Source organism: Haemaphysalis longicornis, unplaced genomic scaffold, assembly GCF_048455015.1.
Source record: "Haemaphysalis longicornis isolate Haplotype H1 unplaced genomic scaffold, Haemaphysalis longicornis Haplotype H1 scaffold_1, whole genome shotgun sequence".
In the NCBI taxonomy this organism is placed as follows: domain Eukaryota; kingdom Metazoa; phylum Arthropoda; class Arachnida; order Ixodida; family Ixodidae; genus Haemaphysalis; species Haemaphysalis longicornis.
The window spans coordinates 274,531,117-274,557,473 of NW_027526203.1; the positions used below are offsets into that span (position 1 = coordinate 274,531,117).

At 47.9% G+C, this 26,357-nt stretch overlaps 1 protein-coding gene across 1 annotated transcript in view; it reads left to right on the forward strand.

Annotated features, from left to right (window-relative positions):
* The window catches only part of LOC144146085 (uncharacterized), a 96,730-nt gene that overhangs the window by 61,615 nt on the left and 8,758 nt on the right, over positions 1–26,357 (forward strand). The window contains 4 exon segments of the mRNA XM_077678024.1: positions 687–898; positions 5,696–5,937; positions 9,985–10,265; positions 25,101–25,307. Coding sequence (XP_077534150.1) covers positions 687–898; positions 5,696–5,937; positions 9,985–10,265; positions 25,101–25,307 — 942 coding nt within the window.

The window sequence follows — 26,357 nt, forward strand, 5'->3', positions numbered from 1 at the left end:
GCACATCACGACGACACACGCGGCCTGAAGTCGTCCACGCGGTTCGCTTAAAACCTTTCTACGGACGATGACGAACTTTTATTTTCATTTGTTCGGACTGTCGCTTATGTTAGCATCGGGTCGATGCACTCTTAGAGGGGGGGTAATGCCGCGAACCATACATTGGGTTTGTTTATTTGTGTTTTGCTTTTACCGCCCGGCTGCGCCGGTCTGTGTTATCTCTGCGCCAAGGGAAACGCGTGTTCCATTCTTTCTTTCTGTGCCGCATGTGTTATCTGTCGTGATAGGGAGAGCATTCCGATCTAACGTGAACAGCCCAGAATAATCTTCTTGGATCTACTATGTTCTCGATGTGAATCGACGTTTCGAGAACCACGCGCGCCGAAAGATAAAAAGCCTGCAGTGCGGACGCCGGAGCATTCGATTCTGCGACGCTCGCTGACGCAAGTCACTTTGTTGACCGCTGCTTCGCCGCCTCTGTATTCTTTTGAGTTGTTAGGGGAGCACAAGTTCGCTCCAATAAACTTGTTTCTCCTGCAAGACAACTGCGTCGTCCTTGGCTTCGTGACAATACCGAAGCCCCTCTACCCACTGTGAACAAAACCCTGTTTGTAATGCTTCTAGCACTGAGTAGCAATATTGCGGTGAAGGGGGATGCTAAGGCCTGTTTTGCTGCCGCCCCCCAGGATGAAGAGAGGCAGCGCAAGCAGCAGCAGCAGCCCAAGGTGGCACCTGTCACCGAGGAAGTGAAGGAGAAAAAGCGACTCAAGGTGATGTCACCGGCTGCTTCTGTGGCTGCGGAGCAGCGCACGCCCAAGCAGCTGGCGCCTGTGAAGAAACCCAGCCGCAGGGGACGGAAACGCAAGATCCCGTGGATGACTCGGAAACCAACCAGGAGGTGAGTGCAGTAGACTCGGACAAGCAGCGTGTTCTCCCTCCTTCTGTTATTTAATGGAGCAGTGCTCTGAGTTTAATTTTTACTATTTTCAAAACTTGATGTGGCTTACGAAAGTTTCATAAGGGTGCGCCAATATTCAAAACTTCCAAATATCGGCGCGAATATTGTGATATTTGATTCAGCTTTGAATTAAATAGTACTATTTGAAAACTTGTAATATTTTCAAAATATTTTGAAGTTCGAAAATGCAGAAGAACAGTTTCAGTAAACTCTCGATACTTGAACTTATGCCTTGTTGAGAACTAGAAATGCCCAGTTAAAAACACATGAAAAATGCGTTCTTTACAACAAGATTTAGCTAGTTGGGTACCGGATGTATTGCATTTTGAGTGCCTGCAATCAACTGCTGCGAACATGCACCCCACTGGCTTTCCCACAATTTACCAGAAAGGCGAATTTCGGGTGACAGCAAATGACACGCCGTCATGATTTCTCCGCTTGAAATATTGTCCAGCTCAATGAGGGGCAGCATCTTTGTTCCTCTCCTCAAGGGGGCTACTCTTTTGCCTGCTTATCCAGTTCCGTCTTTAATGGGGGCAGGATTAGTGAGGAGCGAGGGGAACATGGCTGTCTCTGTGAATGTGCTCTTAATCCTGCTCAGTAGGCAAAACACAAGTTTGGTTCATTCGAAAGATTGCCTCCTTAGAATCATACGGACACCACTTGAAAAGGGTAGTGACACCAAATTTGTGTGTTTTGGTTTTTTGTGTCCAATGTGTCTGTACTGCCCCATAAAACACAACGTGCGAGTTAAAGGCCAACTGCACTCAAATTTCACCTCGACCAAATTTATTTTTAATGCGTACTAAGTACCCCAAATCAGCTGGGAAACAAGTGGTAGCCCCATGAAACGCCTCGTTAATAAGTTAGAAGCGTTTAAAAAAGCTCCGCCGCAGAGCACGCTGCACCTGCCGGCGGATCGGGTAAACACCCACGACGCGCCTGTGACGTTCCAGCCGACAGGGGATTCTTCCTCTGGCCAGCCACGAAGCTGGAGAACCGGTCGAGCTGTGCTGCGCCGCTTCACCCGTTCCCTGCTCCGTGCGCTCGTGGAGCTTGCGCGCAGACATTCGCCTGAGCTGTTGACCGTCCGGCCGCTCGCTGGACGGCTGTAACGTCGCTGCAATGGCCGCGCTCTTCTCGGTTTCGGTTTCAAAATCGCTGATTTTTGCTGGCCGTGTGCGGCGTCCACGCGCATATTTCAGCTGTTGTGTTTGGCATGTTGGTTTCTTTTTAAGCAGACTATAGGAAAATAACGTTTTCAAGAGGTCGAAATTTTGAGTGCAGTTGGCCTTTAAGAGGGGCCAGAGTGCTGCAAATTATGAATTCCCGCTGGAGCAAGCGCGGGGCTCTACAGCGGCCATGCCATCACATTTTCTGTTCAAGCCAGAAGGCAACCATTCACGACGCCGCTTCCCCCCTATTTCAATTAAAGATAAGTTCCGCTGCATTCAACCAGTTTGAAACTGCCCAGAGTTGTGTCCGGCAGGGCGAAACAGGACAAAAAACACCACAACCCCACCAAAATGTTTACTTTGTGTTGTTGTCGGTTTCGTTCTGACTAATATATGTGTCGCTCGCTGAGAGGGAAAGGACAGACCACTCCGAGGTAGACCGGCAGGACGCTTCTACGTCACACCCCTCCACCGGTGGTACTTATTATGTCACAGAGCGGCTGAGCCGGGCATTCCCAGGTCTCTCAAAACTGCGGCAATAATAGCCATTTAAAATTGGTTCCAAGCGACATTTGACGCCCAGAATAGTAGGAAGGCAACTTGGCAGCTCTATGAAGCGAACCATATCAGTTTTTAGAAATTGAACTTTGGTGTCGGTACAGTAGCCGACCAATTTTTCTGACCCGGAGGGGAATGAACAATAGTGCGAATAAAAGAGCAGCCCGAAAAATCCATGAGTCATTGCTCCTATGGGACAACTGGCGGTTCCTCGGAAAAGTCCGAAATATCCAGCAAGTCTGAATTTTCGGAGTCTAAAAAAACAGTCAGCTACTGTACTCCTTTAAAATAAACTTCGCTCAAATAAGCTATATAACTAGGAAAAAAGGGAATGTCCACGCGACTCGCTAACTCATTTCCCGCACTAGAACCTATGACATAATATGCACAGCCATGGGATTTGCTGAGGCTGGCAGTAGTAGACGCAAGTTAGGCAGGGTTTATAAGCTTGCAGAACGAGCTATTTGCACTTAAATCTAATGCATATTCATCTCATATCAGAAAGAATGGTGGGGTAAACAATGGAAGTTACAAAAGTGCACGTAAACAGAAGCACCAGTGTGTACTGCGCGCACTGCTTGTTATAGCTGCCAGCAGTTCGGCGCTTTGGGGTTGTATCATGCGAGACTGGCCTATTATTGGCGTAAGCGGCATTGTCTTACAGGCCCTGTTTGTCAGGCATACCCCATGTTTCACGAAATGATTACTATCTACCATATCAAAAACAAGCCAGGGGCAAATGCAGTCAGAAACAAAGCAAAGGCAGACAGCAGTCCTGCACAGTATGGTGCTGCCACCTAGGGGGACTGACGGTAAACAAGGCTGAGCAGTCAGCTGCTCAGTCTAATGCAGGGGTGAGACAGCTGCGCATATTGCGCAGTTTTGATACAAATTTGTTTTCCTGCGCCAGGCTGCTCCAAAAGCTTGAAAATTGAAAAAATTGCGCCAAACTGCTCCAAAACAGCCCAGGATTTTAACGCTCCCATCAGTTTCAGTGGGGAAAAATGCTTACTGATGGCATACTCTTCCAGCACCCCCAAGCTGATGCTGTTTGTGAAGGTTTAAGTGATTGATCATTTAATAAAAAAACTCATAAAATTGTCCCCAAAATAGTTTTTCCTAAAGTCACAATAATGTAGGGTTGGACATGTTTAATGTTATATTCCGTGAGTTTTTATAGTTTTCCCATCAACAAACATTGCAAAGTCCTGTAGAAAAAATGCTTATGTGTTGCACTGAGGCGACAAACTATCTCCGGAACGGCATTACTTGGCGCCGCCGTCTTGGTGTGGTGAAAATTGGAAAAAATAACCGCCGGGCGAAGGAAGCAGTTGCTCATGGTTCATCAGGCAGAGCGCTCTTTGCCTATTTCTACCGTGATTTTGGCTATTGGGGGGGACTGGGTTTACATTCAGTCGTTTGATCTGTTGCGGGAAGTTGTGTGACTCGAAAGACGGGAGTTCATCAAAAACAACGCGGTGCTCGCGAATTCGCCGTGTTTCGGCCTTGAGTGTGAGGCGCGGTGCGTGCTTGAAGTGAAATTTTGGAACCATTGCGGTGTTATAAAACGCGGAGTTATTGCTGCCTTTGACAGCGAGCTTGCGAGCAACAAGAATGGGACGATCGACACTGCAGAAGTGGCGGCGCAGGCTACATCGCCGCAAAATGTTGGAGCAGTGCCCGCGGGACAAGATATTATTGCACGCTAGTAATAATTGTTCATCTATCTGAAGTGGAAGTTAATGTCAAGAGGGAGGTGGCTAAACATACCAACATTACTCAAATTCGACCGTAATGAGCGTGCACCTTGGGGATTGAAATGGGAGGGCCGGTGGGGTGCGACGACTGTCACTTCGCTTTGCGAAACTTTTGTCATGGTTGTGTGTAAAGCCAAGTCTGGGATTACAAAAATGATAATTTAAGCATTAAATGCCTTACCATTGCTTAGGTTTTCTATTCGATATTTTCAGCGGCTTTATGCACTATTTATGCATAAGCCTAAGAATTTAAAAATAATTTCTAAAAAGGTAGTGCAGTTCGTACCTTGGGATAGTCTGGTTGAAAAAAACTTTATTGAAAGGCTGTTTCAATGCTATGTACGTTCAAAACTGTTTAAAAATTGCACTTTTCCCCCCCGAGTTGCCAAAAATGCGATTCATTAGGCTCCTAAGTTGACATAATAAATGTCGTTCTGCTCCAAATCAAGGTTCTTCTGCTCCAAAAATCGAGATTTCGCTGCTCCAGAAACTGCTCCCAAAGATGATTCAGCTGTCTCACCCCTGCTAATGGTGCACTAGGTTTCACTAGCAGACCTGTTCTTGTGATTTCATTGCGGGCGCCATCAAAACACATGATTTGGCCTGAGAATCAAAATTTTAACTTCGATTGATTAATTTTTCAGTGAATAAAGCATTGTTTGCTGTGGCACAAGCACTTGGGGCACTATAGAACACCAAATCTTGTGAATAAAACAATCTTGTATTTTGTCTGCATGGCTTCTTTAACTTTATTACGTACATATGTATGGAGAAATTTTTCCCTTGGAGCCAGGCACACGTCGTATTTTAACGTAAAAATCTTTTCTTTGAGAACATATCTACTAGTGGCTTATGTAACAGTGCAACTCTTCACAACACCCTGCAGTACTCTTTAGCATTCGCCACGACACCTTTGCTGGTGGGTATATAAAGGGGGTAAAGCTGTAATGGCAAGCTTTCGGATGTACATACACGTGCTGCGACAAATTTTTTTCTAGAGCTAGGCCTGCATCGCATTCTGTGGTTATCGCTATTCAGCCTTCAATGCATTTGAGATTTAGCCCCATGGTGATAATGCAAGATTTGGCCTCCAAAAGGGCCGTCATTTCCTGTTGCTTCAGTGTCCAAGACATTGTTCAATCAGATCTGTGGAACGTCGATAGCAAGGCTGAGGGGAACATTTCGAAGACGATGTGGTGTTTCTTGGGAGAGGGGCGGCTGACTCACCTTGTTGTCTCCCACCCCAGCGCACCACGGGTTCCCCAGGCGGCCCCCGCTGGGAAGGAGGAGGAGGAGAGTGTGCCGCAGGCTGCCCAGGAAGTGCCTCCTCGGCTGCCAGGCCGCAAGTTGAGGCGCCTCTCGGAGGCAGCCAAGGCAGCTGAGCCGGATGAAGCTCGAGAAGAGCCGCCCGTACGCAGGCTGAGGACCAAGGAGCCCGCCCAGGCACCCAGCACGGCAGCGGCCGAGCCAACGCCGCGTGCACCCAATGGTGACTGCCACTGCTTTCTTTTGCTGCCGTGTCTTTCTAGCAAGGGGACATCATGCTCATGATGGTCATTAGATAGTCATTAGAGAGCAGAAATTGTTCATTGCCCCCCACCGTTAAAAAATTGTGAGTGAAATGTGAAACAGTGTTCTCTTTGGCTATGCGCTGCCTGCTGCAGCCTTTTTTTTTTTTTTTTTTTTTTTTTTTTTTTTTTTTTTTTTTTTCCACATTTGTTGTCACATTGCTCTTGGAATAACCAGGTAGACACTCATCCAGTTCTGCAAACTTCCGCCTGTAGCCAAATTACTGATACGCTTGGCCTTCTTCCTCGTACAGTGAGCCGTGTGCTTGGCAGCCTGCTGTAGTGCGGACTCTCATAGTGAACCTAGCGGCAGGTACGCCTAACTTCTGTCATATGACTGGCAACACTGAGCTCTGGTCCGCCCACCCTCTCATTGGCCATTTTAAGGACTCAGCATCGACTCGATCGTTTTGCCAAGCCTTTCAGAATGTTCCAAAACTTTCTTTAAACGTTACTCCTTCCTTCCATCCACTGTTTCACCTACTTGACCACCTGTTGCCGTGGGGACCACGAGTCATCACCATGGAATGTCTTCTGAAATATAAGTACAAATAAGTCAATATTACTGACTCCAGCAGCAGAGTTTGCAAATATTTGGCCAAGAAATTACGAAGATTCAGAAAATTTTCCTTTTTGTGTTACAGGTCACTGAATTTACCGCAGCAGGCAAAATGGGACGCAACCCTGCCCAATCGCATCTATAATTTTTTCTACTAAATCAGCTGGGGTGTTTCTCACCAACATAATTGCAGGTCCATGGTGACGATAGTCTTTTTGACCTGATATTAAAGTTTCATCTCAAACAAAAAATGGTCATGGCACCATTTTGGCTGTCCTTATCGAACACACCCTTATGTGTCTTGATTGAAGTTTGTGGTCAAACTGGCATTAGCCCGAGTCTGAGAGGCAATCTTTCAGTTGGAGCGAAGTTGTGTGCTACCTTCATGGTCCATTTAAGGGTACACTAAAGGGTAAAAACAGGTTGGCCTGTATCGACCAATTATGGTGCCGAGAATCTAAATACACCGTTCTCGCGACTAGCAGTTTAGTAAGGCAGAAAATGCCAGAAACGGGAAAATGGGTGTCGACGCCCTGTACGCTTTTGGGTAGTACACTTTGTGACGTCTCAAAAGTTGTGAACAGCAAGAGCTCACTGGAGAAGCATCTATAAATGTTTTCCTGACATAAACAGTTCTCAAGTGGTTGAGCACATAAAATAAATGCAAATCAAAACTTGACGTGAGCTCATCTTATTTAAAAACACAGACTACTGCATTTATACATTGCGAGACAGGCTGCTTCCCTCACGCTTCAGAGTTGGCCACCAAGTTTTCAGTTTAGTTTTGGAAAAGACTGGCTGTACATTGGTGCACAACTAGCAACGTCAATAAACTGCGACGGTGAACGCCCAAGCTTCTACAAGCAATAACCCTGGCAGGAAGCGGCAAAAAAAACAAGATGTTTAAGCGACCTGCCTGAGCTTCTAATCTGATCTGCGGATGCTGCTATCGGTAAAGCATGCCCGCACCCAGTTCGAACCTTATGACCCGTGAAAGGTAGAGGGATGATTACCTTGTGCTTTTCCGTTCACCGCAAGCCGCTGTTATAATCCGTAAGCATCGCATAGGTCTACACTTGGGCTTTTTGGAGCCAAGCAGAACAACTCAATTGTAATGTTCACAGGCCAGAATATGTGGCCAGCGGTTTATTCAAGGAGTGCACAAAAAGACATCTTCACTGTCAGCTTATCAAGTTCGACTGCTCGAAGTGGAGAGCGCGGTCACAGCTGATTGCATTTCATTGACGCACTGTTTATGGCGCCGGGAGGACGCCAGCGCGGGAGCTTGCTTGAGCAGTGTCGGAGAAAGCTTGCGCGCCGTACCCGTTTCACATATCACCTCTCATGTGTGTGCGTTGGGCAGCAGTTGTTGCGATATTGTTGCCATGGGCATAGCTGACATGTCAAAAAGCGTTTCTCATTCCGTTGGGGCCAAATTATAAAAGTCCAAGCCAGCCCCCTCCGCCAGAGAAGCGCTTTCAGCGTTGGCCACGGCTTGCAGTTGAAAAGCTACCGTTGCCAGTGTGAGAGTGCCTAGACCACACTGGAGCCTCGCTCCTATTTTGTGATGCAATGGCTATGTTATGAAAAAATAAAAGGGAAATGGGAGAGAGAAATGCCAGCTTTATGCTTATTTCTCGGCAAATAACATTGTTGCTTGTCGAACAAAAGCCAAGAGAGCAATGAAACGTACCATCTTTCATTTAAAACAAAATTTCATCCAGCCTTTAGTGTCCCTTTAAAGGGGCCATGCAGACAAAATATGTTAGTTTAATTCGAAAGATTAAATGTTTTATAGTGCCTTCAGCGCTTGTCCGGCAGCAAACGATGCTTTATTTGTTGAGAAATTAAACATTTTAAGCCAAAATTTCAATTTTCTTGCTAATTCGCGTTACATGACGTCGACAATGACTTATCCAGAGCAGGGCCTTAAAACGAAAGATCGCCTGCTGAACAGGGCTGCTACCGTCTCAGAAACGTCCATTTGGTTATCTTATTTATCGCCCACTTTCATAGGTGGCGCTGCAATACTGCTGAAGTGCCAGTGTTTGCACTTTGCTTCTGGCCGGACTTTGATGCCTGCCGTATTTTTATTAGGGTTGATACTAATCGTTTCTGAAAACATAAGCTATGACTTGACAAACATGGTCACGTAGTGGCCGTGCCGCTTATGTCAGTTGGTCAGTGTTGTGTCAGACGAGTCCAACGCGTTCGACGGCTGCGTTAGGCAGTGTCAGCCGGCAAAGTGCCGCACTAGCTGCTTCGGTGTTTACGTGTTTGTTCGTAACTTTAATTGTTCAAGCCACATTCTTACTGCTATAAAAAAAATATGCCCTACAGCAGATAGCTCGTTTGGCAAGTATATAACCCTGCCTAATTTGCGTTTGCTTTTGCCAGCCTCAGCCAATCGCATAGTTGGGCATATGACATCATAGGTTCTGTTGCAGGAAGTGAGCCAGTGGGTCGCATGGCCATTCCCTTTTTTTTTTTTTTTTTTTCCTAATTATATAGCTTATTTGAGTGAATTCTACGTTAAAAGTGGGGCCAGTATGATTTTGAGGAGGCAATCTTTCGAATGAACCGAACTTGTGTTTTGTCTGCATGGCCCCTTTAAAGGTTGTTTGGTTAACCTGGGATATCAAAGTAGGCGCTTCATTATTTATAGATCCATTGTTGCTAAAGGACCTTCATTTTGCCAGACTGCACAGCCTGCTGTGTGTATGTGCTTGTCATATAGTTTTCATAAGCCTAGCAGACAATTAGTTACACTGCTTATGTTTCTGAAATACCTGGCATGTAAAATGAGTCCATGCTTACCTGACATATTTTAAATTATGCCCTGTCTCCTTTTTCAGGAAGCATGGAAGTGTGTAGTTAGTGAAGTAATCACTCGCTTTCACTGTAGTGATGAGTGGGGCAACTACCCTCTGTAAAAGAAAAAAAAAAAGCGCATATTTGTCGTCTTCTGTAGGGGATGCGCAAATATACTTGTGTGAGCTATCATATTGCGTGGTGGGTGAGCAGTTCTTTCTATGTTGCCGTACTGTGTGTGTGGAAGGCTCTTGCCGCACCAGACCCTTTGTGGGAGCAAGTCATCATTAAGGACAGAGGGGAAAACTTCTGAGTTATCTGCATATCTGCAGGCTTCTGGAATTGTGACACACTGCATTAGACGGTTACCACGCTGCTTGTGCCATTTTGTTTTGAATGGTTGCAGAACAGTTGGTTGTGGTAGGGTGCCACCACAATAGTAACGTAAGCATTTTTCTTTTTTTTTTCTTTTAAGAAATTTGGACTTGGTGGATCCAGGTTTAGCAACTTATGAATGTGGTGTGAGTGTGAGAAAAAGGGTGTGCCCGTAGAGGCTGCTCTGGATAATGGTGGGCATGCTTGACTGGTTGCTCTGCAGAAGCAGTGGTCAGCCAGCCCCGGAGCTCTGGCCACAAGGGAATGGTGCTGCCGCCCAAGAAGTCTCGCCGGGGGGTGCGCCTGATTGGCATGGAGCTGCATGAGCAGCAGGAGGCGCCCAGTGAGGCGGTGCTAGCGAAGGAGGCGGGTGGTGCGGGCGAGGCAGGCCAGCCTGCGGCCCTCCCTGCCCCCCCGCAGCCGGTGAGGACCATCCCCCGGCGCAGGAGCAGCCGGGTCGAGAGCCTGTCGCAGCTGCGGCCGCGGCGGATGCGCAGTGTGGAGGCAAGTCCTTCCTCAGAAATGCCCATTGTATGCAGGCTCAGGACAGCCTAAGGGGAGAAAATGTCGTAAAGACTTCGGGCGCCCCCCCCCCCCCCCCCCCCCCTTTTTTTTTTTTTTTTTTCCCCGAAAGTCGCATTTTCAGATTGCACATATTATAATCTGTGCGTTTCCAAAGTTTCTGCTTCCGAAACCATCGCAAGGTGCCAAAGAACAATACATTAGAGGCTCGATGATACAAATCTCGTGGGACCGCAAAAAATATTCGTATCATATGAAATTTGTATGAACAAGCACTGACCAAAAAATTGAGCCGTAAAAAAATTCGTTTGTTTCCTTTCTTACTGTCATGGGAAGAAATCCGCTATGTTTTTCTGATTTTTTTTAGCTTACATGTCGCCAAGCAGCCCTTTCTTTGCACTCGTCTCCTCACTTGCGGTGCCCAAGCGCACTGCACGCTGAAACAGTCAAGGCGTGAACCGCATAGCGCGTTCGTGCACGCAATTCATGTGCAGAAACGCGCCATACAGAAATGGCGTGAAAATAATCGCATGTTTTTCACGCTCGTGTCGACAATTCTGCACCCGCGGCAGCTTCTACCTCGGTCATAAAATGACGTGCGCGGCAGTGTGAGGAGCCCGACGACTTGCGCCAGTTGGGAGGCGCACGCCTCGTGGCAGCAGTTTTCAAGCGCTCGAGACAGCCAGCTGACTCCGCCGGAGATGTTTAGGCTTACCACCCCAGCAGATATTTCGTGGCCGCTTTCACAAGCGGAGCGTATGATGTTTTCTAGTACTGTTTTCGCCCACATAATCAGCTCCTTTACCGCACAAGCAACTTCGGTGTGCCTTGAGCGGCCTTTTAACTCTTTCGTTGCGGTGGAAAAACGGCCGATTTTGAGTGCTTCCACAAAACTTATTTTTTTGTCTTGAGCTACTGGACACACTTAGCCTTGCTATGCATGAAATTGTAGCTTATAGACTGCTCTTCCAAACACAAAGCAGCAGTTTTATTAAAGGTTTAATTTTTTACAGTTTATTCGTCAAGTAATCAGAAAAAAGCCCCCAAGAAAAGTATACGAAAAACACAAATCGGCACTGTTACCGAGACTAAAAATTATTTCAGGAATTTTAAGATATACAAATTGTTCCTACGTTCCTTGGCTATGATTCAATATATAAATCAACAGTGTACTCCAAGTTTTGGATTTTTGAGGGCCCGTCAACCTAGCGCAACTGACGGCTGTGCCTCGCCGCGAAGGCACTCAAGGGTGAGTGAGTCTCTGTAAAATGTCCATCCAAGTACCGTATTTACCCGATTCTAACACGCACTTTTTTTTCCGGAAAAATAGGTCCGAAAATCGCATGCACGTTAGAATCGGACACGAAACCAAAACCGAAACAGCGGAAATTTCGTCCCACCCATCATCATCGCCATCTCAAGATGGCGCTAAAGCTTTTAGCAACGATTTTTCGGACGCAGGAAGCATAGGCGCCTAGGCTCTTCTATCGGCGTTCACACAGATCGTCAAATCGTTCCACTTGCGCGCTTGATAACAGAAATGGCAGCAGCGGCTCTCACGCGTTCAAAACGAGCGGTCGGCTGAAGCGTGCGCCTCTGGAAAAGCTCGCGGGATGGGCGTGCATCGCGAACGTGCTTGACGGCACCGAGGACAAGATGTTGTGGTCAGCGGAGAGCGACGAGGAGTGAGATGAGTGAGATTACTTCGGAAAATAAATCACCCGTTTCTCTCACATTCGTTTTTCTTGCTCACACAATTCCGCGTGCGTTCCAATCGGAGGTGCAAGTTCTTTCGGTTTTTTTGTCAGGAAAATCGGGTGCGCGTTAGAATCAGGTAATTACGGTATACTATTTTGTGTCCTTGCACAAAATCCTTATCAGTTCGGTGGTAAAAAACAAGAAAAAAAAAATCCAACGCTCTCGACAAGCGTCGCACCTGAACCCTGCAGTGCTAATCTGACACGAGCGCCAGGTTATCTTGAAGGTGATAGTGCGATACGGCGTGGTGCATTTGGCAAAATATCCCGGCCGTACGTTGTCGAGACCCTGAACACAAAATTAAAACTGCAGTCGTCAGATAAGAAGCACGTTTTGTTTATATATACAGCGCGGAGTCGCAACGAAATTACCTGCCAGCGCTTGTTGAAGTGCGAAGCACCTGAACCGGAGCTTCGTCGTCCTAACTGACATTTGAAGATCCCACATCATTGCTTGACCCCTCACTGCTGCTGGAATTAGAAAAATCGACAGCAGGAAGTGCCGAAGTGCTTGCTACAGCAGTCCGATTATGCGGAGCGCACCGCGAACCCGACGCCATTTTTCCTCCTCCTCCCCTCTACCGTCGGTTCAAATTTCTCTTGCTACACCACCACCACACGAGACACATAAACAAACGAAACCGAAATTGAAAGAGAAGTTGCCAATGAACACACAAGATGGCGATAGTTGTCTGTGGAGCGCAGGTTTCAGATTTTGCGGGAGATTTAAAATCATCGGACGCCGGCTTCCGATTGCCTATGGCGCCGTCGTGAAAGAGTTAAAGAGCGATTAGAAGCGGTCACTCGATTGCCCCGCACCACTTCACGGCCGAAGCCGCCACCACGTTGCCACCGCCGGCCGCACCACACGCAGCGTGCGGGTGGCTCCGCGGTGATGTCAGCGTGCCTGTGGCGTGCGCTGCGCGTTTTCACGAGCAGAAAACAACAGCCCAGCCGTTCCTACATAAAGAGTAACAAAAAGGGGAAAGATAGCCCATACGTTGCCCTCGCTTGCTCGTTCGGCAGGGGGGCACCTCGCTGGCTTTTTCCTGTCATCCGCCGGGCCGTGCAGGTCCGTTCATAACAGCCGAAATTTTGCCCATTGCAAACAATGCAATTTCGCCAAGGCTTCTCAGAAATTCGTATCATCCCGAAATTCGTATCACCCAGAACCGTATCATCGAGATTCCACTGTATTTATGTCAGCTATTGCTATCAGTGATAATGCTTGAGAATCATTTGCCAGATTACAGGAAGTTCGCTACTTGAGAGATGCATCGAAAACATGCCCGACTTCACTGTGGTTCGTCCTTCAGTGTGAAATGCAGTGCATGCTTCTGCAATCGCGATTCATGCAGTGCACTTTGGACTCATTACGATGTTATAAAGCTGAGTTATTGCTGTGTTTCACGGGAAGCTCGTGAGATTCAGGAATGGAATGATTGACATGCCAGAAGTTGCAGTTCACGCTGCATTGTCGCGACATGTTTGGGCTGCGCCCAATAGTGGAATCGGTTGCTATTGCACCCAAGTAATAATAATTGGTGCATGTGAAGTAAAATATAGTGCCCAAAGCAAGGTGGCTAAGCCTAGCAATGTTACTCAAATTATGATTATGGTGGACTTGTGCGACAAGGATGTTGTAGTGGCTCTGCGCTAGGAAGTTCGTATAATGCCGATGTCCCTAGAAATCTCCTCCGAAACAGATTTGCTCCAAAACTTCCCTTTTCCTGCTCGAAAGCTGCTCCAAAACAGCGTTTTTTCTGCTGCCTTAAAGGGACACTGAAGTGAATTTGTCAAGCTCCCGTTTTTGCTTGCACTGCGTAGACTGGCTCAAATTAGCACACTTTTCATCGTTTATCCGGTTGGCAAATCGGTAATTATTTTACAAAGCGCGAAAGAAGAAAAACTACCATGCGCGGTTTGCGGCGGCCGCACCAACTAAGCTGTGACGTTGGGAGGAGGGGGCACCGTGATTGGACGATGCCCAAGGTTAGCAATCAAACAAGTTTCGGTTTCGGTTCTGTAAAACAACATGTTTGACATCCGATGGCGTCGTTGGATGGGCATTCTCAATATCCCAGTAATCGTAGTACCGCGCTTCTGCCATGTTGTCGGCTGTAAAATGTATAAGATAAGCCTCCCAGGACGGCTTGGAATCGTAGCATTCACTAGCCGAGGCCTACGCAGTGCATGAACGCCCTCCGCGTCTCCGCAGACGCACAAATGCATGCGCTTTTCCCCCATATTTGGAGCTTGCCTCACTCATGCCTGTATCGTAAAAAGCGTGTTCGCACCAGGCCAAGGATCTGTTGATTCTGGCCTGTGCTCACTGCCCGCAAGCAGTCGGTGCTTATGGCAACAGTACGCCAACGAGAACTCTCTAGCGCGCCAGTGCCAGGCTGCGCGAGTTCTGCGGACTAGTTCGTGGAGCAGTGAACTTTGCGGCCCAAAAAAAGGTGAACTCACTATAGAAAACATCGGCGAAAAACAAAAAAGTTACCTTATAAAAAAAAAAAAAAAAAGTCGCACCCGCGGGGATTCGAACTTGTGACGGGCGATGATATACCTTGCGATGATATACCTAGCACTCCAGACCACACGGCCACGGGCGAGAGCACTGCCAACAAAGGAAATATAAGGTATATAATGTATAACCAGTTTACACTTTTATTTAGTTTTAGCAGCTTAGGTGACTATTTGTTGTATTGCGCTCGTGCAGTAAGCGTCCCCCGAGTTTCCACAATAGCTCACATCTAGCAATTGCATTTCGTAGACGGGAAAGCGTTCGCAGATGCGTAGTCGTGCTGCTGACCGCTGTGCTTGTTCGCCCAGCGCAAAAAAGTGCTTCCCGCACCCTAGTTTACGCTGTACGGTAAAAATATCAGTTGATTTTATTTCCTTAGTACCTATATTGACTTCGCTAATTCTTCTACCCCTTCAAGAGGCCTTATATTTTCCTACTGGTGTACCAGTCAGCGAAGCGTCGCATGTGCGCTTGTGCAGCACTTGTGTGACGCGACCTTGACTTGGAGCTATATACAGTGTACAAACTAACAAAGTAAAGAAAGGCACATTCTTCCATTCACAAACGTGTCCTGGCTTCGTTTCAACTGAGCGAACGAATTGCGACGACCCGTCGGCGGCCGGCGGACGAAACGCTGGGCCGACTGACGCTGTCTGAAGGCCGGGGAGCCGTGCATTAGCGCAGCCAATTGCGAGCTCGGCTCCTCCCAGCGTCACAGGAAAACGCCACAGGAAATGGGCGGGAGCGCAGAGAGGAGGACAGCATTTTTTAATTGATATTTCTACTAAATAAATTCGCGATAACGCGCTCAGAGTGGTCGAAACAGGGCCTAGGGACTCCGGACTGCAATTTGCGCCCGTAATCCCGCTTTGTTTACAAATCACTTCAGTGTCCCTTTAAGGGGACGTGCTCCTCCAAACAACTTTTTTTTTAATAATGAAGTTAGGAGGCTGAAATTTTCACAGCTTATAGAGATTGAGCTCCTCTGGTCATATATGTAATCAGATTTTGAATAGCTGCTCCGGATAAAATGTTACGCTGCATGACTTTCAGAAAAAATGGCTTTTTTGTGCACACTTTTTTTTATAGTAAAAATTTTTTCTGAAACTTTTAAAATAGCCTAGGTGGTTCCTTATGAACTGCAGAGTGCACAAATCTACCTGAAAAAGCCTCATCATCATTTTCCTCACCACGAAAAAAAAATGACTGGTAGTGTGCCTTTTTTTGTTCTGTATATTTTTGTTTTATGACCGTCAGAAATATCTAAGGACACAAATTGCATAATGAACAAGATTTGTGCACTCTACGTGTTATAATGAACATCTGTGCAAAATTTCATCCTGATACGACAACTTTAAGTGGGAAAATAAGTGTGCACAAACTCAGAAAACGGACAAAAACAACAAGCTGAGAAAAACGCAATTGAAAGTTTATTTCTTTGGCAGATTCAGAAATTCTTGCTCGAACAACATGAAATTTGGTGGGGATACAGTCTGAAATGTCCACATTGAGGTACTAAAACTAGAATGCTCCTGCTGCATAAGTTGCACCCTCATGGTTTTTGCTGGGGTAGTCCTTGGTATGGGACCGTTTCACCAGGCTGCGGCAATGGGGCTAGCCTTAGCAGTCAGCTTTGCACACATCTGCCTGATCCTCCGCTGGTCACTTGCATTGCTTAGTCTGACCAGTTCTTCTGAAGGGAAGCTTCCCAGTTCTTGGAGAACTTGCTTAAAGCTAGTGTGGCCTCTGTTGAACCACAACCCTGTGAGGGCAGTGGCAGTCTCCACTACAGTGAACTGCAGGTTGTACGATAGCGTCCTGTGCCAGATGCGCAGTGCTGCTTCCGTCTCCATGGCATGGGATGAGCAGTCAACATTTTATTCACACACAAGAGGCATGAAAGGCTTGCCACACTTCCTCCTCTTGCTCATCAAGCTTTTGGTGGCGGCTACAAGTACAAGTAGTTTGACAGCACCTCAAAATCCAGGCAGAGACCAGTGTCAAGAGAAATGGCAGTGCCAACACTGTTGTGGCTCGTGTCTTTGCTTCTGCCAAGTACCATCAAAAATCACACTGAGATCAGTCTGACCAGCTTGCAACGCAGTTACTTGCCTTGCTTCAGCAAGGTTGTCAGAGACGCCTTTTGTGGCCGCAACATGAACTTTCTTGGCAGTGTTGTAGAACGCCTTTTGATGCTGTGGTTTTGGTAGACCAAGAATGGCACAAAACCTGCACAGCTGATCGTGTCCGATGCCAACCGCGCGTGCAGCGAGTACCGCTTTCACATTGACGGCGAAACTATCACGGGGAGGCCGCAAACCGGAACTGCAGTTCCAGTTTGCGGCCTCCGCGACCGACGTCGGCAGCGCGCTGCGACGAGTAAACAGAAGAAATCACTCCCGCAGCCACTCCCGCAGGGCACTTCTCGTTTTTGCACTTCAGTTCCAGTACCGATGCGAGGCCCTTCCGCTTGTTCGCAACCTCAACTACGACGAGTTCGCACTTCCCGCACGTCGCGCACACGGCGGCACTCAAGGTCAGTCTGAGCGCCGACTCCACAGATAACTGCACCGCTCCCGTGGCTGGCTGTCTCCTCACCTTGGAAGGCTGCCGACTTCTTCTCCGATGCGCTAATAAAGCTGATATCTTCGCTGATAAAATCAGCCCCGCCTGGTAGAGCCGCGCTTGCAACGCTTGAAGGCCCGGCGCCGTTAGGCCTCACGGTGCCGGTCGTGCCGGCATTGGCCGTGGTCGTCACGATGCTGCGCCGCTTGCGCTTTCCTTTGTACCGGCATGAAGTACGCTGCTTCCGGCGACAAAAGTCACGCTTCTCCTCACCGTTCACGATTAAAAACACACGATAAGGAAATAGAAAAGATAGCGCGAAGTAGCGAACGGAACGATGCGGGCGATGGCGGCTCACAAGCGGCAAGAGCCAATGGCGGTCCCGCTTTCGCGTCACGTGATTTAAATGCCCAGTGGGAGCTCGCAAAACAAGCGGGAAGAAACATTTTTTTATTTTTTTTTACGCGGAGATACGAAGCTGGCGAGCGGCTCAATCGAGAGAAGAAGGCTTGATCTACCTCTCTCAAGTGACCAAAATGGCGGCGAGCCACGCTGCCGTGCGGAATAAATTCTCAAACCTGGCCGAAATTTGGCTTGATTGCGCGATTTCTTGGGTCACCGCGAGTCATTCAGACACATTTTTCACTAAGTTCTCGTTCGTATTTCGTTTTCATTCTTTTACCCATGAAAGAAGGATAGTCAAAGATGCTAATGCAAGGGAAAACAAAAAATCGGTATATTTCGAAAAAATCGCGTTTTTTCGACCCGCGTGTCCCCTTAAGGGGGGACGCGGGTCTTAGAATGGTAAAAAATGGCCAAAATAGCGATTTTGAAAAAATCTAATTTTTGGAATTATTATACCTTCAAGCACCTGCCTTCAAAATATCAATGCAAAATTCCATCGGGAAATACTCTAAAATCATGTTTTGAAACGCCTTGGGGGCCACGAAATGCCCCGAATTGGGCAAAAGTTCGCCAGTTTTCCGAAGGCACCTTCTTGGCCGCCGATTGGCTAGAGTGGGCGTGCGCGGTTTGAGTTCGCCATACGACCCCTCCCATTGGTCAGCGCGACTGCTGTCATGGCGGTCGCCATCATGGCGTCTGCTATGTGCGTCTGATGGAGTCCGCTCTTCTGGCGCAGCGCGCGCTTAGCGCAGTTTTTTTTACAGTTTTTTCTAATTCTTCCATCGCGTACTTTCGTGACTGATGCCAGGAGACGTACGTTTGAAGAAGACGACCCGTCATGCGCACGGGAAGCGAAAGCGTCGTCCGCCTATCCCAAAGTCGCGTGGCGCGACTTCGGGCCGCTCGACTTTGCCGGATGAGAATCGTTCGCCGCCTCGTATTGCCTCGCCTGCCCCATCGCCTGACCAACCACCTCCGGAATCCATATCTGGTCCAAGCACGTCTTGCCGGCTTGACACGAGGTATTACACGGCGGAGGAGATCGCCGCACGTACGGAACACGCGGACGAGGTCAAGCGCGAAAATGGAGACCAAGTCAGCAACGCAGCGGAAATTCGACCTCCTTGAAGTGGATTTGGCGCACTCAGAGGAAGAATCCGGCAGATTTTGTCTTAGTGGATTTTGCAATGCTGAAGGACCTTTTTGCGCACGTCAGGTGCGGCAAGTGCGGGCTGGCGGCGCCGGATTTGAGGAAGGCTGACCGGCAGTACGGCCTCGCCGTGAAGCTCGGGGTCACGTGATCGGTTTGTGAACACCATGTGGAACGTTTTTCCTCACCAAGGACCGAAGGATCTGGCAATATCACTCCTTTTGAAGTGAATATGAGGGCTTTGAAAAGTATTCAAAGCATCGGGAAGGGGTTGACTGCTCTGTCAGATTTTTGTTCTGGCATGAACTTGTCCCACAGAGGCCTGCACCACAAGACATTCCAAGCGCACTTGAGGAAAGTGGTTCAGGTTTGCGAGGACACTACAGCAGCCTCTGAAGCTGATAGTGTGCGTGCCGTCAAGGACTTGTACTCGGACCTTGGTCAGCCGCCAAACAACATAGATATGATGTTTGATGGCACGTGGATGACAAGGGGACGGTTGTCAAACATTGGAGTGGGCTGCATCATTGAAGTGTACACCGGCTTGGTGATTGATCATGTAGTCCTCTCTAACTTTTGCTTAGGTTGCGCCATCGGACCCAAAGCTTCAGATGAGGACTACGAAAATTGGCTGGCAGAGCACGAGTGCCAGCGAAACATTGACTGTGGTGCAGGACGCATGAAGGTAAAGGCAGCCCTGATAATGTTCAAGCGCTCGCTCTCCAAGAATGGGCTGCGGTACACAACCGTGATGTCCGATGGAGATAGCCACACCATGCACGGCTTGAAGGAAGAAGGCGTCTATGGGTTTATCCCCACAGGCCAAGAAAGTTTGCCTTTCGGCTACATTTATTTTCCCCAAAAGGCTCTTTTGAGGGCCAACAACATGATGCATTTGCGGAAAACGCACTGCACAGTGTCCCACCCCTGTATCCTCTCAAACTTCCAGCATAAAAACCGCGAATGAAATAGCCTCACCAAAGAACGAAAAAAAAGGGGGGCACCTAAAGGAAGTTTCACCCTCACACTTCTGCCGTACCCAATATTCTGGGTACCGCAGTGCACTGTAATACAATACATGATGGCACTTTACAAAGGACTGTTGCAGTTTTCACGACGCCAGCAAGACACCACCAGATTTCACAACGCTAGCAAAATGCCAACTGATTCGAAGTCGATAAATTTTGCTAAATTCCTGATGGGGTCCGTTACTTGGCCTTTTGTATCTCCAGTTCTAGTTGACATTTTTGGAATCCAAAGTTCTAGTTGACATTTTTGGAATCCAAAGACAGATTTGAAAATGGGAAGAACATGTCTTTGTTACTGGGAAATTTTGAAGCTACACTACTGACGGTTCATCTCATTACACATGGCCAAACTTCAAATGCAGTTTTCTCAGTTTCATATTTTTGGTCACTTCCCTCAGCCTTACGCAGCTTTTTGGAAACTTCTTTTTGCTTCATAAGTTCAATCTTGGTACCATTTTTTTCAGTACAGCCTGAGGCAGCCGATGGCATTCTTAGTTTTTCTGTTTAGGCTTAAATAATGGCTTGCAGTTATTTTGATGGGCCAAAATTATCGAATACTGCCATCTTTTGTACTTGACATATTTTTTTAGGATGCCGTGATTTTAGAGAAAAACGAAAAAACGAACCCTAAAGTGGTTACTTTGATCGACATTGCATATGCATAGTACATACACTTTCGTCTTTCTAAACGCCTGCAACACCTCTGCACAGTGTTCGCACGAGGGCAAAGAATCGCGTAAACACGGTTTCCAGCTTAGCACCGGCACTTGGAGCCCCGGCACTTGGAGAAGGCCTAGCGCATGCGGTCAAAAAGACGCATGACAAGCTGAGCAAATAAAGCAAGAATATAACTAGGCGCAATTATTAACCAGCTATAAAACATCAGTCGTGGCCATCGACATTAGCTAGGCTCTTAAATCCCCTCATGACGAGGCAGGTTTTCCCGAAACCGTTCATCAAACAAATCGGATTGCTGCTTGACATTCCCTCAAGGCAGCTCCCACATTTTTAGCGATTTTAGTCTGGTCATTGAAACAGCTGTAATGAAATAATCTGATGATGGTCAGCTGTAAAAAATAAAGTTAGACTAGTTGGACTGCGCACGGTTACCGGCAGATTGCACACAATGGATGGGGAACAACCCCCCTACTTGAGGCATTTCTTACCTTTTTCAGTGAACGGAATGGGAACGATGCATGCGTGGGAATAATAAAAGCCGAACTTCACTGAACCCGAGTTTATTACATAAAAAAACTGACGAGGGCAGACTATCCTCCGAGTGCACCACTTCGAGTATTCGATAGCCCTGTTGTCAATCTCACCGGAGTCGCGTTTATCGGCAGTGGCCTTGTTCTTGACGGTAGAGCGGACTGTCTGCTTAGACAGGCCTGTACTTCTGGCGATGTTGGCCTGTTTTTCCCCATGTTCAACAGCGTTAATTACGCTTAATTTTTCCGACAGTGAAATCAGCTACCTTGGCGCTCATGGCATGCCGCTAGTCGCACAAGAAAAAGCTACTGGCACTGGCTTGGCTTGGCTGCGCCAATGACCCGGCTGCCAGCAATGTTGCCAGACATAACAGTTTTCTTGCAAAAATAAACAAAGAAAAAGCACATCGGGTGCCGGCATCGCGGAAGTCCACTATAAACTTTCAGTCCAAACAATTTTTGCCTAAAACTTAGTCTGTTGTAGCCGATAGTCTACTCTAGCCGGGTCCGTTGTGAGCGGAGCGGACTCCATTTAAAATGCATGGGGACCAGACAAACCAAAAGAAATAGTCTGTTGTAACCGAAAGTCCGTTGTTGCCGGATCCGCTGTAACGAGCGTAGACTGTATCTTGTCTAGAAAAAAAAGATATGGCTTAAAGGAGCCATGAAGACAAAATACAAGTTTGTTTTGTTTGAAAGATTTCATGTTTTATAGTGCCCCCAGTGCTTGTCCGGATACAAATGATGCTTCATTCACTGAGAAATTAATCAATTTAAGTTAAAATTAAAATTTGAATTAAATTAAAGTTAGACTTTTGCGAAGTAGCAGACTTCTCCGCCAAGGAAGCATTCATGTTATCGGCAACAGCTTTTTGCTCCAGCAACTCTTCTTCAGTGTAAAACACTGTCAATTTGGTTTGTGCACGAAATAGATCCAGCCACGTGCAGCGTCGAACTCACTTGCGTTGGTGCAGATGTCGACAATATCGGAGAGCTTCGCTCGTTCGAAGTAACCGGAAATGAAACGATGTCCTGTGTTTGACGTTTTCGATGATGCAACTCCCTTTACGCGTGTTCACTTTATAGTGGCCGCCCCGTGCCATTGAAACGTGCAAGAGTTCAAAGCAGAATATATGCACATGAAATGTAAAGCTAAAATACGCTGAAGTGAGTAAAACATAGAATTATCGTCGAGTACACTTATAACGATACCGTTTATAACAATATATCGGCTAAAACGATGGACAGCTAGGGCACCGTCTGCTTTTGTATGCTTTCCATGGGAAAATAAACCGCTTATTACAATGATCCAGTGCCGCGATATCGGATATAACGATTGAATCGGGTTACAGCAAGCACCTAAAATGCGAGGTGCCGCCGGCTCTCCACATCAACCACGCAGACACCATGCTCCGCGATGCGCCTCGCATCCCGTCCACCCCTCAAAAAACGAGTCAACTGCGCTGCGCACAAGGAAGCGAGAGGAGGGGGGGAACAGTCCTCCTTCTAAACACCCCTCCAAATGCCGCCGCTTTGGCCCCGTCCCCGTTCCTGCTGCTTTGAACTTGACTGGGTGCCTCTTCAACTACCTCTGTTTTCCCGCGGAACAGATGTCAGGGCCGGTGTTTTGGAAACGTCTGAGTGCCTCACTAAAGAGGCGATCGTTGCGCGGATACGTGCTGCGGATAGCGGTGGCAGTGACAGCTCTGATGACGCGGTTGCACAGCCTACTGGGGTAGGACTTTTGCAGGAGGCCCAACGCATGATAGTCCCTCAGGGACTTCGTTTCCACCAAGGACCCTTCGCTCAGTGGGGTGAAGCACCTATAGATGCCCTTGAAAAAGATGTGCGCCAGCTTCATGTGCAGCAAACAAAGCTGACCGACTATGGCTATTTTTCCACAAATATGTAGCAGTACAACGCTGCTTGCCGGAAAATAAAATGTTTTGAGCTCTGCTACGTCTTTTTATTTAGCAACCCACATATAACAATCATCGGTTATAATGATGGGATTTCCTTGGCACTTAGATATTGGTATAAGTGGACTAGACTGTATATACAAGAACAGTGCGAAAAATAAGTAAGGGGAACGAGAAACACTAGAAATACGAAGAGAAGAAAAATTCCAGCGCGGAGGCAGAATGGCGGACCGAGTAGTAGCAGATGCCGCAGACAGAGCCGCGCCGGTAGGCCGGGAACGAAGGTGCGCAGCGCAGCCAATTGGAAGGCTGCGGAATGGAGAAGCGCGCGCTTTATCCAATCAGCGCCCTTCTCGTGATGTTTGTGACCCTCGAAACGACGCCATTTGCCGCGCCGCTGTTATATGCACGTCCTTCTGAAATCGCCAAAATGAAGTGGGAAGAAGCAGCTTTCCTACGAGTCCAAGATGGCGCCGATCGCTTGTTGTGTGGCGGCGCTATCGCAACTTGAAGTGGGGTCAAATTTTCATGTTTTTGCTCGAAGTTGGATGCTCTGACGCTTGCTAATTGTAATTTTTTTAATTATTCTTAGAGGCGTAATTGGACGGTGAAATTTTGTCAGATGATACTTCACACTATAGGGACTTCGAAATTCGGATTTGCGAAAATCGACTTTTTGGGTCATTTTTCGCCATTTCAAGACCCACATCCCCCCTTAACTGCTTCGAAAGGCTCAAGTCCACTTCCACCCCTGCCTTAAGGTTGTGTTTTACAATTTGATATCCTTAAGAGCACCTTACTTAAAGGGGCACTGACACAAAATTTTGAAGGCGAGATAACTCCGGAGATAGACTGGTGGGATCTGCAAAATATCAGCGGCGAATACAGCCTAGAACTTATTTAAAATCAATTTTAAAGTGTGCGGAATGCAACCGAGCAGCCAATCGACATCCCGAAGATATTGTGTAAATAAACAACATCCAAACACGTCACGAGTTTGTGTTTGCCGCTTCCGCACTGCCGGCGTTTTTCGCCATCTCGCCCGGCTCGCCGCTCCAATCGGAGGGCTGGAGGGCGGAGCTTCTGCTCTCGAGAATGAACGACCCGATCGTTGGCGGCGGAGTCACCGTGATTTCGTCAGCTCATCGGGCAGCTGGCCGCGACCAAAGTTCTACAGCGATTCCAGGCACTCTGTTTCCATTACTGTTTATTACCATTGGATGCGAAAACGCGCCGGAGGCACGAAAAGCCCACTGAGCTAGCCGCACAGTCGCTGTGCAGGCGGCGGCCACGGCCGCAAAGTGGCCCAGGCCGCGAAGTGGCCCAGGCAGCTCGAGTAATAGCTTGTTACCGCTGCACGAAATTGTCCCCAAGTCCCGACCATGGTGGCTTACATGAGAAAGGAGTTAATGATGCGATGGCGGGTTGCATTAAAAATTGTCATCTGCACCGCTTACGCGAGCGGCGCTCGAATATCCGCCGCAGTGCTAAGCCGAACAGATCTGTAGGCGGACCTGTAGGCAGACCGGCCGGCCGGCCGACTGCCCCCAGCGCGTGTCTTGCCACCCACCGTCTCGAGCGTTGCGCGTCGTTCTTTAGCCGCAGTAGCATTTGCACTCGCAGCGCCTGCGTCACATCCACGGTCGCTTTTTTATTAAGCGCCTCACGAGATCAGTACGTGGGCGCACTCGCAGAAACTGCCGTCGATGCAGATTCGACAGTGCTACGGCGGCTCTGCTCTGTGACTGTGATATCCTTCCGACGGTCACGTGGTCAGCTTTGTTCATACAAAATCCACAAAATCCATCGTTTCGCGGCACTCGCTGAAACCGAAACTGCGACTGGCCGCATAAAATGCCTCTAATTAAACAACTGTCGCACGCTGAAGCAAATTAGGTTTCTACAGGTTATAAGTAGGTTACTAGCTACTTATCGCAACAAAAAAAAACAAGATGCAAAATTTTTGTGTCAGTGCCCCTTTAAATGGCAGTTCATGCTTTATTTTGTTTATGGGCTGGCAGAGACTCGGGAAGCTGGAAAACTTGTAATTTGGTGCCAGTGCTCCTTTGTGTATTCGTTTTCGGGCATTGCAGATTGAAGTGCATCCTGTGCTGCACCTTGTGTGCTGTCTGCCTGCTGCAGGCAACTTGCCCTGATTTGCTGGCAGAGATCTTTTGGTCACTGCTTGGTAGAGGCGCTTTTCTTGGAGCCACTCTCTTTTCAGCAGTGTCATGAGTGGCTCTCTTGGCTGTTTTCAGGTGGCCAAGGAAGAGTCTGCGCCACCTGTGCTAGCTCCGGAGGATGCGCATCCACCCGCAGCCGGCGCCCACAAGGGCCCCGTTGCTGAAGAAGCTCCCAAGCCACCCGTGTTGGAGGCCTTCGAGAATGGGAACCCCAGTGGGCCAGCCACCAGAAGGGGCACAAAGCGGCTGAAAAAGGTGCAGCGCAGAGGCCGGCCCCCAAAGGTAATTTTTTTTTATTATTATTATTATTTATTCATTTGTTGCCGTGCCTTATTGCTGGCCTGTAGAGGAGCATTGTATCCCAGAAAATGTCCTTACCATATTTACACGATTGTAAGTCGACTCGAATGTACGTTGTCGTCGTCGTCGTCTTCCCCCCCCCCGAAAGCAAAGCGCGCCAGAAAGCAAAGGCGGCAATTTCATGATCGCTGATCGACGAGAGACTGCTTACGGTGTAAATAATAATAAAAAAAAAGCTGCTGTTGGCAACACTGAGCTTACATATACAAAAAACGACCGCTCCATTTAGCGGGATTGGCAGGAGGCAGATTGGCAACACTGTGCACCGAATTTTTTTTCCCCGCATAATTCTCGCACCCCTAACTTAGCATTGATTTTTCCGAAAAAAAAGTGCGAGGATTATGCGAGTAAATACGGTATTTGGTTTGTATGTCATAAACTAGCTTTTCTGAAATTATCAGCTCTTAATTCATCGTAAAAATGTCAAAAAACGAATATATAACCAGCCGCGGCATCTCCCGAGGAGCGAGCAAACGCGAAACGGACCTAAATTTTGCGCGAACGCAGCCGCCATGCTGCTTTTCCACCATTTTTATCTTGTTTTGTTTGTAAATTCTTGCGCTTTTTTTTTTTTTTTTTTTCCTTCTCCCGCCATTTTTGCTGGCAGCCGAGGCGTGGCCAAGGCGTTGATACACTTGTTATTGGGGGACTTGCAGTGCTTTCGAGTTTCCCGCGTCCCGTGTGCGAAGCTATGATTGGACCGTGCATGCGCTGCTCGGGCAAGCGAGCTGACGCGCGAATGCTATTGGCTACTGCGCGTGATGACATGCGCTTCTTCCCGGCCGGCGGCCTGCGCCGCTTGCATCCACCGGATTCCCTGCGCCATCGTCTGCTTTTCGCCGCTCCTTTGTTGTTCTGCTTCACTGTTTACCACCTTTTCGTTCGCTTGTCCGCTCATTCTACTTACTTTTTTGCCGTGCTCACAATCACTGACGTACATCAATAGTTCGGAGTAGCCTGCCAGATCGTGTA